The sequence below is a fragment of the Pristiophorus japonicus genome, chromosome 16, assembly GCF_044704955.1.
Source record: "Pristiophorus japonicus isolate sPriJap1 chromosome 16, sPriJap1.hap1, whole genome shotgun sequence".
Classification (NCBI taxonomy): Eukaryota; Metazoa; Chordata; class Chondrichthyes; family Pristiophoridae; genus Pristiophorus; species Pristiophorus japonicus.
In genome coordinates this window covers 7,267,746-7,281,457 of record NC_091992.1, presented here as the reverse complement: position 1 = coordinate 7,281,457, position 13,712 = coordinate 7,267,746, and the positions used below count along the sequence as shown (strand labels likewise).

Here is a 13,712-nt window from a genome sequence, read left to right as displayed (position 1 = left end):
TGAGGCCAGTAATGAGGTAACAGTTCATAGGCGAGCGGTTCCATTTTACTGTGGTGTTATTTTGCAGGCTCGAAAGCGGAGGTGTATTGAGAAGGGAGTACATTATATTGATGATAAAACTACATTGGATGAAGGCAATGCTGGATCATGGTCAAGCAAAATGAACTTGAATTCCGAGGCCCAGCATGTTCTACCTTCCCCAGAAGTATTGGTAGGTTGCCTTGTTGAATATGTTTGACGGCAATGATATTTAAAAAAAATGATGCATGTTTTGTGTTATCCGAATTATCTGAGAATTGACAGTACAATGCCCAATTTTAAATATGGTGTTTTAGACTTGCAGATCTTGTGCCGTAGATTTTAGGGCGGGTATTTTATCAAAATGACAGCCAGGGGAAGGGTTAATGAACTGAACAATTTATAATTGAATTTTACTGTATTTTATGTGACAAGTTAATGTACCATATTTCTTTTATGCAATTATGTTGGAACTAATTTCTGTATTTGTTTTATATAGTTTGAAGTAGTTAGGATTAAAATGGAGGCTGCTCTCTGCACTAAACTTCAAAATGGAAGCTGGGACACTAATTTGTAATCTTGTCTGGTTCATGTAGACAATCACAAAATTAATTCAGATAAAGGTGTTTTCATCTTATGGGTTGTACTCCATACTATAAAAGACTTTAGCAGTAGATTGAGACTCGGGCAGTGTGGGATTAACGTCTCATGAACATTCATGAGACAATTGTTGTATATTGTGCCTTTGAATCTTTAACAGCATGGTTTTTAAAGGGATTAAACTAATTTTTTTCAGTCTTGAGTCTTTTTTTGTGCTGTAAAGACATCAGTGGCAGTGAGTAAGGCAAATCACATGTTGGGTGTATTAAAGGGTTAATATTGAGCCAAAACATTGAGGTAATCCTTCCACTTCTATAAATCATTGGTGCAGCTGCACTTGGGATACTGTGTACAATATAAGAAGGATATTGCAGCTATTGAAAGGATATAGAAGAGTGTAACCAGAATGAGTTGAGGGATTGGATTATGAGGAACGATTATGTAAATTGGGCATGGTCTCACTGGAAAAGACAAGGTCGAGAGATGATATGATTGTTGTTTTTAGGATTCTAAAGGGACTGGATAATGTAGACCATGATGAGCTATTTCACCTTGTCCAGAACAGTAGAACCAGAGGACATGGCCTGTGCATGAAGGAGAGTAAATTCAAAACTAATCTGCGAAAACAATACCTGTATTTCAGTGAGTGAGTGACCAATCTATGGACCGGCTCCCAAGGGAAATGGTGGAAACTTAAGAACATTAAGAAATAGGAGCAGGAGTAGGCCATTTGGCCCCTTGAGCCTGCTCCACCATTCAATAAGATCATGGCTGATCTGATCATTGACTCAGCTCCACTTCCCTGCCTGCTCCTCACAACCCTTCACTCCCTTATCGCTCAAAAATCTGTCTATCTCCGCCTTAAATATATTCAATGACCAAGCCTCCATAGCTCTCTGGGACACAGAATTCCACAGATTTGCAACCCTCAGAGAGAAGAAATTCCTCCTCATCTCAGTTTTAAATGGGCGACCCCTTATTCTGAAACTATTCCCCCTAGTTCTAGATTCCCACATGAGGGGAAACATCCTCTCTACTTTGTCGAGCCCCCTCAGTATCTTATATGTTTCAATAAGATCACCTGTCATTCTTCTAAAATCTAATGATAGGCCCAACCTATTCAACCTTTCTTCATAAGTCAACCCTTTCATCTCAGGAATCAACCTATGAACATTCTCTGAACTGCCTCCAATGCAAATATATCACTCCTTAAATAAGGAAGCAGTTAGCATTGTTCATTTAAATGCAGATTAGATAAACTTCTTGCCAAAAATAACTTTTTGGGATTCAGTATATGATTAATTTGAGACATGACCTGTAATAAGTGTAGCATGCTTGGGAGGAACAGTTGACTTTGGACCTCTGGGCCGGATTTTCGGCAGGTTTGCAACTGGGTTTTCGCCGCGATTTGACCCTCCGCGGCGAAAGCCCGGACGGGATCCTCGGGTACCTGTTTGTGGCGGAGCTTTCAAGTACCACTGGGGATAGGTGCGCCGACTTGTAACGATGTGGATTGCGTTACCATCGTACTTTCGGCACTTTCCTGACCCATACGCCACGCCCAGAATAGCGACAGGTCAAACCTGTCGGTAAAGCCCTGCCAGCAGCGGTAAGTATGAAAACCTGCAAAAAAGGTAAGTTAAAGTTTTTGTTTTTTAATTCTTTTTCAGCGATTTGCTAGCTAAGGATTTTGTGCATGTTTTTGGAATGTTTTTTGCAATTTTTTCCCCCACTCCCAAGGCCTCTCACAGCACAAACGACCACGGACTAAAGTTTCAGAAACTCATGTTTTTATGCTGTGAATAATCATGCAACGCCTCCTTTACCGACATAAAGGCAGAAAGTACGGCATAAAAACGGTAGCGCAACGTAAAGGTTAATTTTCACATCGCTCCCGTTTTCGCTGAAAAACCCCGAAAGCCGAAAATCCGGCCCATGGTTCCCAAAGCTCTCCACCACTGGAGGTATTCCTCGCCTCATGTCTGGGTTTGTTGTAGTCTAATTGCTAGAGATTATTTGCCGTGATTAGTCAACAACTCCATTGTTGTATCATGCAACTACCAGGATGGTAGAAGGTGAACTAGATGCACCGTAGTCTTTTTTCATCCAGCAATTTCTATGCTCCGACATCAGACTCAATGGGTGAATATGACTCTGGCATAGTACCTGTAACCTCTCATCGGACAAGGAAAGAGAAACGGGTCTGATTTGTTTCTCCAATAGAAGATCTATCAAAATGCTTCATATCGAGAAGGAAAAATCATGCCTGCTGAACAGGAGAAATAAGGGGGAAAAAATAAAAGGGCTGGAGTTAGGAACAAAAGGGATTTGAGAAGGAAGTGGCCATGCAGAGGAATCTCAGGAGGAAATTCCAGAGGACAGGAAAGTAGTGATGGAGTGGTGGAAAAAGAGCAATCTGGTATCAGAGGGGCAGAGTATGTATGTGTTTTGACTAAATGTTTTAGCTTCAGTGTTCAGAAATACAGAGTAATGAATCAGCCAGCATGTCTGGCTGGAGAAAATTGCTACGGTGGGGTGGGTTGAGGCCATGGAAGGATTAAAAGGAAAGATGAGGAGCTTGAAGTTGACTGGATGGGGCACTATCATTTGAATCTTTGAGGAGACGAGGCAGAACTGGTTATTGTCAGTGTCCATTGGAAAGTTAGTCCCATGCTTCTAGATGGGACCATGGATAACATAAATGGTGAAGAGTTGGGGACCAAGGATGGAACGCAGTGGTTCTTTATGAAGAAATTTAAAAAGCATCTTTCTGGGAGGATATATTTTTGTAAACCAGTTCCAGTTCATATTGGGCTTCTCAGAGTATTTCCTATGTCTTTTTGCTGCTGTGCATCATTTTTATGAATAAATACATTTCAACAGTAGTTTTAGTCAGTATGTATGGTATTTTTCATCGTTGAGGTGACAGAAGAGCATGGCGAGAAACTTAATGTGATTCAGAGTTAATTGTTAGACCTGAGTTACGCTAATCCAAACACAACAGAGCAAAAATGAAGGCTTGGGTTCATTGGATACTCTAGTTTAACAACAGTTGCCATAAACTGACATTTAGACAAGAAAATGTAATTGTGGGGAAGCCAAAACTCTAATTGTACTAGGATGTATAATTTCTTTGGGTGTTTAAATGAACCCACAGCCTTCTGAGTCAGAGGTGAGAGTGCTACCACTGAGTCAAGACTGGCACCTAAATTGTGGAAGGGACATTTGCGAAAAATGAATCACAGTTTTTGTTATGAATCTCTGATAAGTCAGCCACCGCAATGTTAGGAGATCATGTTTTGAATGTCTTGCATTGTTTTTTTTGCTTTTGTTGGGTTTAGATGCAAAATAAGACAGGGACAAGAGCCTTTTGAGCTCGGTTGTAAGCAATGATTTAGGCTTTGCTACACATGCTGACTACTGACACTTATTGCGCATCCCAATGAAAGTAATAGCAAAGATCATGCTTTCCTATAATGATAGACTAATACTGAATTTAGTGAGCGCTGGAAGATGCCAGAAGGAATTTTCTTTGTTTAAAAAATTGCACTAAAATTTACATTTATTTTAAAGCTTCGATGTTTAATAACAGACTTCTTTTGAAATTGGTTAATGGCTAGTTCTTATTGTATTAATTAATTAATTCTTCTTCTTCTAGCCCCATCTCCAACCTCCTTTTCCTGTCCAAAGTACTTGGACGCGTTGTTGCCTCCCAAATCTGTGATCATTTTTCCATGAATTCAGTGTTTGAATCCCTTCAATCTGGCTTTCGCGCCTGCCACAGTACCAGAACAGCTCTCATCAAAGTCACAAATGTCATCCTTTGTGACTGTGACAAAGGTAAACGATCCCTCCTTGTCCTTCTGGATCTGTCTGCCGCCTTTGACACAGTTGACCACTCCATCCTCCTCCGTCACCTCTCCACCAATGTCCAGTTAGGTGGGACTGCATTTGCCTGGTTCCATTCTTATCTATCGAATCGTAGCCAGAAATTCTCCAGCAATGGCTTCTCTTCCCACTCCCACATCGTTACCTCTGGTGTCTCCCAAGGATCTGTCCATGGTCCCCTCTTATTTCTCATCTATATGCTGCCCCTTGGCAATACCATCCGAAAACACGGAGTCAGTTTCCACATGTACGCAGATGACATCCAGCTCTACTTCTCCACCACTTCTGTCGACCCCTGCTTGGTATCTAAATTGTCAGATTGCTTGTCCGACATCCAGTACTGGATGAGCAAGAAATTTTCTCCAGTAAAATATTGGGAAGACCGAAACCATTATCTTTGGTCCCCGCCACAAACTGCGTTCCCTAACCACTGACTCCATCCCTCTCCCTAGCATCAATCTTGAGGGTGAACAAGACTGTTCGCAACCTAGGTATCAGATTTGACCCTGAAATGAGTTTCCAGCCGCACATCTGCGGCATAACTAAAACCACCTTTTTCCACCTCCGTAACATTGCCCGCCTCCGTCCCTGCCTCAGCTTTTCTGCTGCTGAAACCCTCATTCGTGCCTTTGTTACCTCTAGACGTGACTACTCCAACTCACTCCTGGCCGGCCTTCCACATTCCACACTACATAAACTTGAAGTCATCCGAAACTCAGCAGCATGTGTACTAACCCGCACCAAGTCAAGATCGCCCATCACCTGCTTTCTGACCTACATTGGCTCCCAGTTAAACAACGCCTTGATTTCAAAATTCTCATCGTTGTTTACAAATCATTCAATGGACTTGCCCCTCCCTATCTCTGTAATCTTTTTCAGCCTCACAATCTTACAAGATGTCTGCGCTCAAATTCTGGCCTCTTGAACATTTCTCATTATAATCGCTCAACAATCGGTGGACGTGTCTTCAGCTGCCTGGGCCCTAAACTCTGGAACTCCCTCCCTGAATTCGACGCCTCTCTACCTCTCTTTCCTCCTTTAAGACGCTCGCTAAAACCTACCTCTTTAAACAAGCTTTTGATCATCTGCCTTAACTTCTTCTGTGGCTCGGTGTCAAATTTATCTGTTTTGCTTTAACACTGTTGGGATGTTTTATTACTTTAAAGGCGCTATATAAATAAAAGTTGTTATTATTGGGCATGGAAAATTATGGTTGCGATTTCTATACACTGAATTTCTGTAGATTATAGTTCTAAAGATAAATGTCAACCACAAGAGTTAAAATTCAGTTAATTGTTTAGGAATACCAAAGTATTTTCTGTGTTCAAAAATTTAGGTACAAAACAAAAATGCAGATGAAGTTCACAAAAAGCACAATAAATATTAATTTCCTTTTTTAAAATAATAAATAGTGTTCTATTCCCCTTCCTATCCTCGTGGGTATTGAAAAAGATTCAATGTGTAGTTCAGTTCTGTGAACAGTAGGGGATGGTGTTGTTCTGCAACAGCTAGTTAGTTATATTGAATTTCACCTCTGATATGTTGAGGTCCTGTTAAGACGACCACCTCGGAAGATTTATTTAAACTGATGTACCATGTTGCATAGCCTGTGAAGGGGGACAGAGTCATTGATTTCCCCTCCCCCTCAGGACATGTTCATCTTTCCTTTCAGATTCCTAAGAGGTTTACAGTACAGAAGAAAGCCATTCGGCCCATTATTTCTATGCAAGCTCATTTTTTTTTTTTAAGAGCAATCCAAAACCAAACTTACTAACCTACTCTCTTCAAATAGCCATGTATCCTACTTGGCTTCAAATGTTTATCCAGTTTTCCCTTAAAAGATGCAATGATCTCTGCCTAAACTTTCCCTGTCTTAAAACATTCCATGCTTCATAAGAACATAAGAATTAGGAACAGGAATAGGCCATCCAGCCCCTCGAGCCTGCTCTGCCATTCAACAAGGTCATGGCTGATCTGGCCGTGGACTCAGCTCCACTTACCCGCCCGCTCCCCATAACCCTTAATTCCCTTATTGGTTAAAAATCTATCTATCCGTGACTTGAATACATTCAATGAGCTAGCCTCAACTGCTTCCTTGGCCAGAGAATTCCACAGATTCACAACCCTCTGGGAGAAGAAATTCCTTCTCAACTCAGTTTTAAATTGGCTCCCCCGTATTTTGAGGCCGTGCCCCCTAGTTCTAGTCTCCCCGACCAGTGGAAACAACACCTCTGCCTCTATCTTGTTTATCCCTTTCATGATTTTAAATGTTTCTATAAGATCACCCCTCATCCTTCTGAACTCCAACGAGTAAAGACCCAGTCTACTCAATCTATCATCATAAGGTAACCCCCTCATCTCCGGAATCAGCCAAGTGAATCGTCTCTGTACCCCCTCCAAAGCCAGTATATCCTTCCTTAAGTAAGGTGACCAAAACTGCAAGCAGTGCTCCAGGTGCGGCCTCACCAATACCCTATACAGTTGCAGCAGGACCTCCCTGCTTTTGTACTCCATCCCTCTCGCAATGAAGGCCAACATTCCATTCACCTTCCTGATTACCTGCTGCACCTGCAAACTAACTTTTTGGGATTCATGCACAAGGACCCCCAGGTCCCTTTGCACCGCAGCATGTTGTAATTTCTCCCCATTCAAATAATGTTTTTTTTCCCCAGGTGGATGACCTCACACTTTCCGACATTGTATTCCATCTGCCAAACCTTAGCCCATTCGCTTAACCTATCTAAATCTCTTTGCAGCTTCTCTGTGTCCTCTACACATCTCGCTTTCCCACTGATCTTTGTGTCATCTGCAAATTTTGTTACACTACACTCTGTCCCCTCTTCCAGGTCATCTATGTATATTGTAAACAGTTGTGGTCCCAGCACCGATCCCTGTGGCACACCACTAACCACCGATTTCCAACCCGAAAAGGACCCATTTATCCTGACTCTCTGCTTTCTGTTAGCTAGCCAATTCTCTATCCATGCTAATACATTTCCTCTGACTCCACGAACCTTTATCTTCTGCAGTAGCCTGTTGTGTGGCACCTTATCGAATGCCTTTTGGAAATCTAAATACACCACATCCATCGGTACACCTCTATCCACCATGCTCGTTATATCCTCAAAGAATTCCAGTAAATTAGTTAAACATGATTTCCCCTTCATAAATCCATGTTGCGTCTGCTTGATTGCACTATTCCTATCTAGATGTCCCGCTATTTCTTCCTTAATGATAGTTTCAAGCATTTTCTCCACTACAGATGTTAAACTAACCGGCCTATAGTTACCTGTCTTTTGTCTGCCCCCTTTTTTAAACATTAGTTGCTTTCCAATCCGCTGGTACCTCCCCAGAGTCCAGAGAATTTTGGTAGATTATAACTAATGCATCTGCTATAACTTCCACCATCTCTTTTAATACCCTGGGATGCATTTCATCAGGACCAGGGGACTTGTCTACCTTGAGTCCCATTAGCCTGTCCAGCACTACCCCACTAGTGATAGTGATTGTCTCAAGGTCCTCCCTTCCCACATTCCTGTGACCAGCAATTTTTGGCATGGTTTTTGTGTCTTCCACTGTGAAGACCGAAGCAAAATAATTGTTTAAGGTCTCAGCCATTTCCACATTTCCCATTATTAAATCCCCCTTCTCATCTTCTAAGGGACCAACATTTACTTTAGTCACTCTTTTCCATTTTATATATCTGTAAAAGCTTTTACTATCTTGTTTTTATGTTTTGCGCAAGTTTACCCTCGTAATCTATCTTTCCTTTCTTTATTGCTTTTTTAGTCATTCTTTGCTGTTGTTTAAAATTTTCCCAATCTTCTAGTTTCCCACTAACCTTGGTCACCTTATACGCATTGGTTTTTAATTTGATACTCTCCTTTATTTCCTTGGTTATCCACGGCTGGTTATCCCTTCTCTTACCGCCCTTTTTCACTGGAATATATTTTTGTTGAGCACTATGAAAGAGCTCCTTAAAAGTCCTCCACTGTTCCTCAATTGTGCCACCGTTTAATCTGTGTTTCCAGTCTACTTTAGCCAACTCTGCCCTCATCCAACTGTCGTCCCCTTTGTTTAAGCATAGTACGCTCGTTTGAGACACTACTTCCTCACCCTCAATCTGTATTACAAATTCAACCATACTGTGATCACTCATTCCGAGAGGATCTTTTACTCGGAGATCGTTTATTATTCCTGTCTCATTACACAGGACCAGATCTAAGACAGCTTGCTCCCTTGTAGGTTCTGTAACATACTGTTCTAAGAAACAATCCCGTATGTATTCTATGAATTCCTCCTCCAGGCTACCCCGTGCGATTTGATTTGACCAATCGATATGTAGGTTAAAATCCCCCATGATTACTGCCGTTCCTTTTTCACATGCCTCCATTATTCCCTTGATTATTGCGCGCCCCACCGTGAAGTTATTTTTGCTCTTTAATGCCTAAATAAATTTCTCCTAACCTCTTTCCTCACCCTCTAAGAAGCAATTTTAAATTGATGACCTCTTGTCACTGAGTCCCCAATCAGAAATGGAAATATGAAATTTTTTAAAAAGGCTGCAGAAAAGAAGCTTGTGCCTGATCTTGGCTGTGAGATCGGGGACAGCGCCAACAGAACACAAGACACTTTCGCTGGGAAGGAGGGAAAATCAGACGGCAATTGGCTGACTTAAGAGTGGTGTTGGGAGAGGTTTTGGATCGGATTACATGCGTGAACTTTTGGCCGGTAGACTTAAACAGGGAATTATAAGGGAATAATATATATTTTTTAAAGAGGGTGAAATTGGTACAGGTACATAGATATGAAAATTAAAAAAAATAAAAACCATGTGCCTACTAAAAGTTTTCTACAAACACCTTGGGGAATTTTAGTATGCCTATTTCTGCTGCATGGAGTGTGAGAGGGTTAACGTATTTGCATTGATCTGGTAAAATATATATGCAGCTAATCTAGGAACAGCTGTTTCCCATTTACAATGCCAGATTCATATATCATTGGTACCATAATATTAAAGATCTAAAACTACTTTCCCTCCCCAAACCCCACTTGAAATAGGAGAACAGTTAAAACATTCATATACAATAAATATTGGTCATACAAGTCAATGCTAATGAGGGAATGTTGACAAAATAACTCGTTGGAGATTTGTTAAAACAAGATTAACTGATGAAATATTAAGTGTCGAGAAATGCACACACTAGAACTGTTCTCATGTGAGGGTTACGTAGTACTTACCAGGCACCCTATATTTCTGAAGACAGACTCTTGAAAGAACGGTCATGTCTAGAGGTCCAAGGATCCCTGAGTTTAAGTAAATTACATATTTGGCCCAAAGTTATTTCCAGACTAGCAAAATAAGTTGCAAATTCTTGCTGTGATTCTAAATTGCTGTGGGCTTAAGTTTGCAAAAGCTATGTAATAAAAGTAGAAACAATTTTTGAGGTTGCCATGAAAATACATTAGATACTTTTTTCCATAACCTTTGTGTGCTTTTAGGTGGAATAATGGTGCAACTTGTGTACCGACATGCTGCATGACAAATTGCCTATGGTACATTTGGACTGCAATTTTGCTATGCATTGACACTGAGGTTTAGTAATGCTAATCTAGAGCCTTTCCTGGTCATGTATTCCAAGTGTGTGTTGCCTTTTAGGTGGAAAAGTTTTGTGACTTCTCTTAACTTCCTAATTCCTAACCTGTACCCCTATTTTTAGTATGTTTTGTTTTTTCGTAACTGAATTCAAAGAATTGCATAATCGCACATACATACACACACACACACTATAATATATTGTACTCTTGGAGAGATGTACTGAATGTATTTAGCTGCACAACAGTTGTATGTTATGAGAACACATTTCATTAATGACCACTGATTTATAACATTGAGCAATAATCTGCAGTAAGTGATGTTAGCAGGCTGTAGAATAGAGAACAGTTGTGCTTAGTTAGGAAACTCAGTGGCGTGCATCAAACTTTCATTGTTCACTGTTGTGGCGCAGAATGTGCTCTAACACACTGCAGTGCCAACCTGTGGTGCCATTACAGAAGGTTTAATAAAAGAGAGAGAAGCTGGGAAAGGAAAGAAAGCAAGGAAAAAGTAAATAGAGAATGTAAGCTAAAACTAAACAGCAAAGGGAAAACAGAGCGCAAGTAATATGAGATAGGAACAGTAAGTTAGAAAAATTATGCTATTATATACAATCTCAGACTTGCTGATGCCATTGCCCTTAAACATATTTACTGAAACTAACTGATAAGGTGTACGTGGAAAGTAGAAAATCTGGGTTACATATCGACAACAACAAGAACTTGCATTTATATAGCACCTTTAATGTAGTATAACGTTCCAAGGCACTTAGCAGGAACATTATCGAACAAAATTTGACACTGAGCCACATGAGATATTAGGGCAGACTTGGTCAAAGAGATAGATTTTAAAGAGCATCTTAAAGGAGGAAAGAGAGGTAGAGAGACTGAGAGATTTAGGGAGGGAATTCCAGAGCTTAGGGCCTTGCCAGCTGAAAGCATGGCCACCAATAATAGACTAATTAAAATTGGGGTTGCTCAAGAGGTCACAATTGACGGAGCGCAGAGATCTCAGGCAGGGAGGAGGGAGGATTGTAGGGCTGGAGGAGATTAGAGATAGGGAGGGGCACGACCATGGAGGTAAGGATGAGAATTTTAAAATCGAGGCATTGCTTAACTGGGAGCCAATGTAGGTCAGTGAGCACAAGGAGATGGGTGAATGGGACACGATCACTAGAATTTTGGGTGATGTCCTGTTTATGGAGGGTAGAACTAGGGAGGCTGACCAGCAGTGCGTTGGAATTGTCAAGTCTAGAGGCATGGATGAGTGTTTCAGCAGCATAAATAAGACAAAGGTCATGACCCATAATTGCAAAATAACGGTGAGACTAAAGGTGCTCGCCATTATTATGCACACATGCTACAACTACTTCAGGTGAGAGTTACGTGGAATTCCAAAAGTTGCTGTCTGAGATGTGCTGCACAGCTGTTAGCATTGCGAAAACTGCCTCTCGCTGTCTGGCTCACCAGTGAAATGCATTGAACGTTATGAGGTTGCTGTACTTGCATGATAGATGCCAATGAAACTTACTCCAGAAAGTTACAGCTGGTCTGAAGTGACCCAAGGCGCCTGTTTTGGGGTCATTTTAGGTGCATGCGTATTTAATTAAACCTGGATTAGTGGCAGAGAGTCTTTTAATGGTGTGCTAAGTGTTAATTGCTGCCAATGAACCTCTCTGGCAATGAAAACTATTAACTATTACAAGTATGGAGTCTCATTCCTTCAGGTTTTAATTGTTGTTGGACATTTTAAAAATGTAAATAAAAATGTTTTCCTTTTCCTTTCTGTATCTTTTTTTTCTCTCAATCCAATCTTTCTTCAATCTCGTTATTTCTCTTTCTGTACCGTTGCCGTTAAATTCACCCACTCTAATTTACACTTCCTTCTCAGTCCTGGCGCTGTTAATTTCATGATACTTCAATCTGATTGGTTAAGGAGCTACACAGTTGCTTTCCCAGTTCACTCAGGTCCCAGATGCCCGGTTTCCCTCGCTGCAACGTTATCAGCTCGCACTTCCAGCAACTTGTGGCACAAACTACCATTGTGATTAAACAGGCAAGGGCAAGTCTGACTAACAGTGGATGATATTCCTTGCCCTGCTACTGCAAGTTATGGGCACATTCTTTTTGGAAATATCAGAAAGATGTACTCATTGCAGTTGGAGTGGTGCTGTTGAACATATGGAATAGTTTATATACCTTGGTTGGTTGGTTAGTGTCACAGAATGGAGGTTGTGAAGAAGACATCAATAGAAAGATTGCACTTGCTTCAGCTGCTTTTTGAAGATTAACCAAGAAATGGAAGTCTAAAGACATTTTGGCAATAACAACGGTAAGAGTTTATGAAGCAATGGTTATCCCCATATTATATGGATTTGTGTTGGTACATGAGAAAAGTTGACAAGCAAGGGATACAAATAGCAGAGATGAGTTGGTTGAGAGAAAGATTAGGGTTATCCAAGATGTAAAGGATCAAGAATGATATCATCATAGGCAGTCCCTCGAAATCGAGGGAGACTTGCTTCCACTCTGAAAGTGAGATCTTAGGTGACTGAACAGTCCAATACGGGAATTACAGTCTCTGTCACAGGTAGGACAGACAGTCGTTAAAGGAAAGGGTGGGCGGGGAGTCTGGTTTGCTGCACACTCCTTCAGCTGCCTGCGCTTGTTTTCTGCATGCTCTCTGCGATGAGACTCGAGGCGCTCAGCGCCTTCGCGGATGCTCTTCCTCCACATAGGGCGGTCTTTGGCCAGGGACTCCCAGGTGTCGGTGGGGATGTTGCATTTTATCAAGGAGGCTTTGAGGGTGTCCTCAAAGAACATGGCTTGGACAAGAAACAACAGTGATACAGAAAATTCAAGAAAGACCACTACGATGGTTTGGACACGTTTCACGAATGAAAACAGCTAGAATACCTTTCATGGCCCTGCGTACAGAGGGACATGAAACAAGAAGCCGAGGAAGATCAAGAAAAAGCAGGATAGATTATGTCAAGAGTGACTTATCACAGAAAGGGATGCTAGCTGCCTGGCTAGTTCAGAACCGACAACAGTGGAATGAATCCAGTCGGCTCCATTGTCGTTGCTGAGCTGATGGATGGGAATTTAGTAGTATTAGTTGTGAGTGTGTGAGGAGCTGAGTTAGGCAGCAATTTTACCAGTTCTGACTATTTAGCATGGATAATTAAGTGGAGAGGAAATTGAAAATTGTGTGTGGGCGGGGAGGGGGAGAGGGTGAATTCAAAAATAATGCTGTGGGTCGGCAAATGTATAAATAGTTAATCAGAGTCCTGCTTTATTTCTGACTTCAGCACTTTAACATAATTCTTCCAGGACTCATTTACTTGAGTCTTCCTTCGTTCTTTCATTGGATTTCTATAAAAAGCCACGTTATAGTAATTTATGATGAGTGATTGTTGGTGTATGATTAAACTACTTAAACAAATATACATTTATCAGTGCTGTCAAAAGATAACAATGTATAATAAAGATAAATTTAACAGTTTCACAAAATAGTTTAGTTGGGACTTTAGGGAGACCAAACTTATTTGAAACATTTATGCTGCTGAGCCAAACCTCTGGAAATATGATGCAGTGAATTTAGAAATGCT

The 13,712-nt window shown here is 41.0% G+C and overlaps 1 protein-coding gene across 3 annotated transcripts in view; it reads left to right on the top strand.

Annotated features, from left to right (window-relative positions):
• Window positions 1–13,712, top strand: part of brip1 (BRCA1 interacting helicase 1) — a 533,845-nt gene that overhangs the window by 12,654 nt on the left and 507,479 nt on the right. For all 3 annotated transcript variants that reach the window (XM_070856933.1, XM_070856935.1, XM_070856934.1), the window contains exon 6: window positions 68–211. In XM_070856933.1, coding sequence (XP_070713034.1) covers window positions 68–211 — 144 coding nt within the window. The remainder of the gene's footprint in view (window positions 1–67; window positions 212–13,712) is intronic.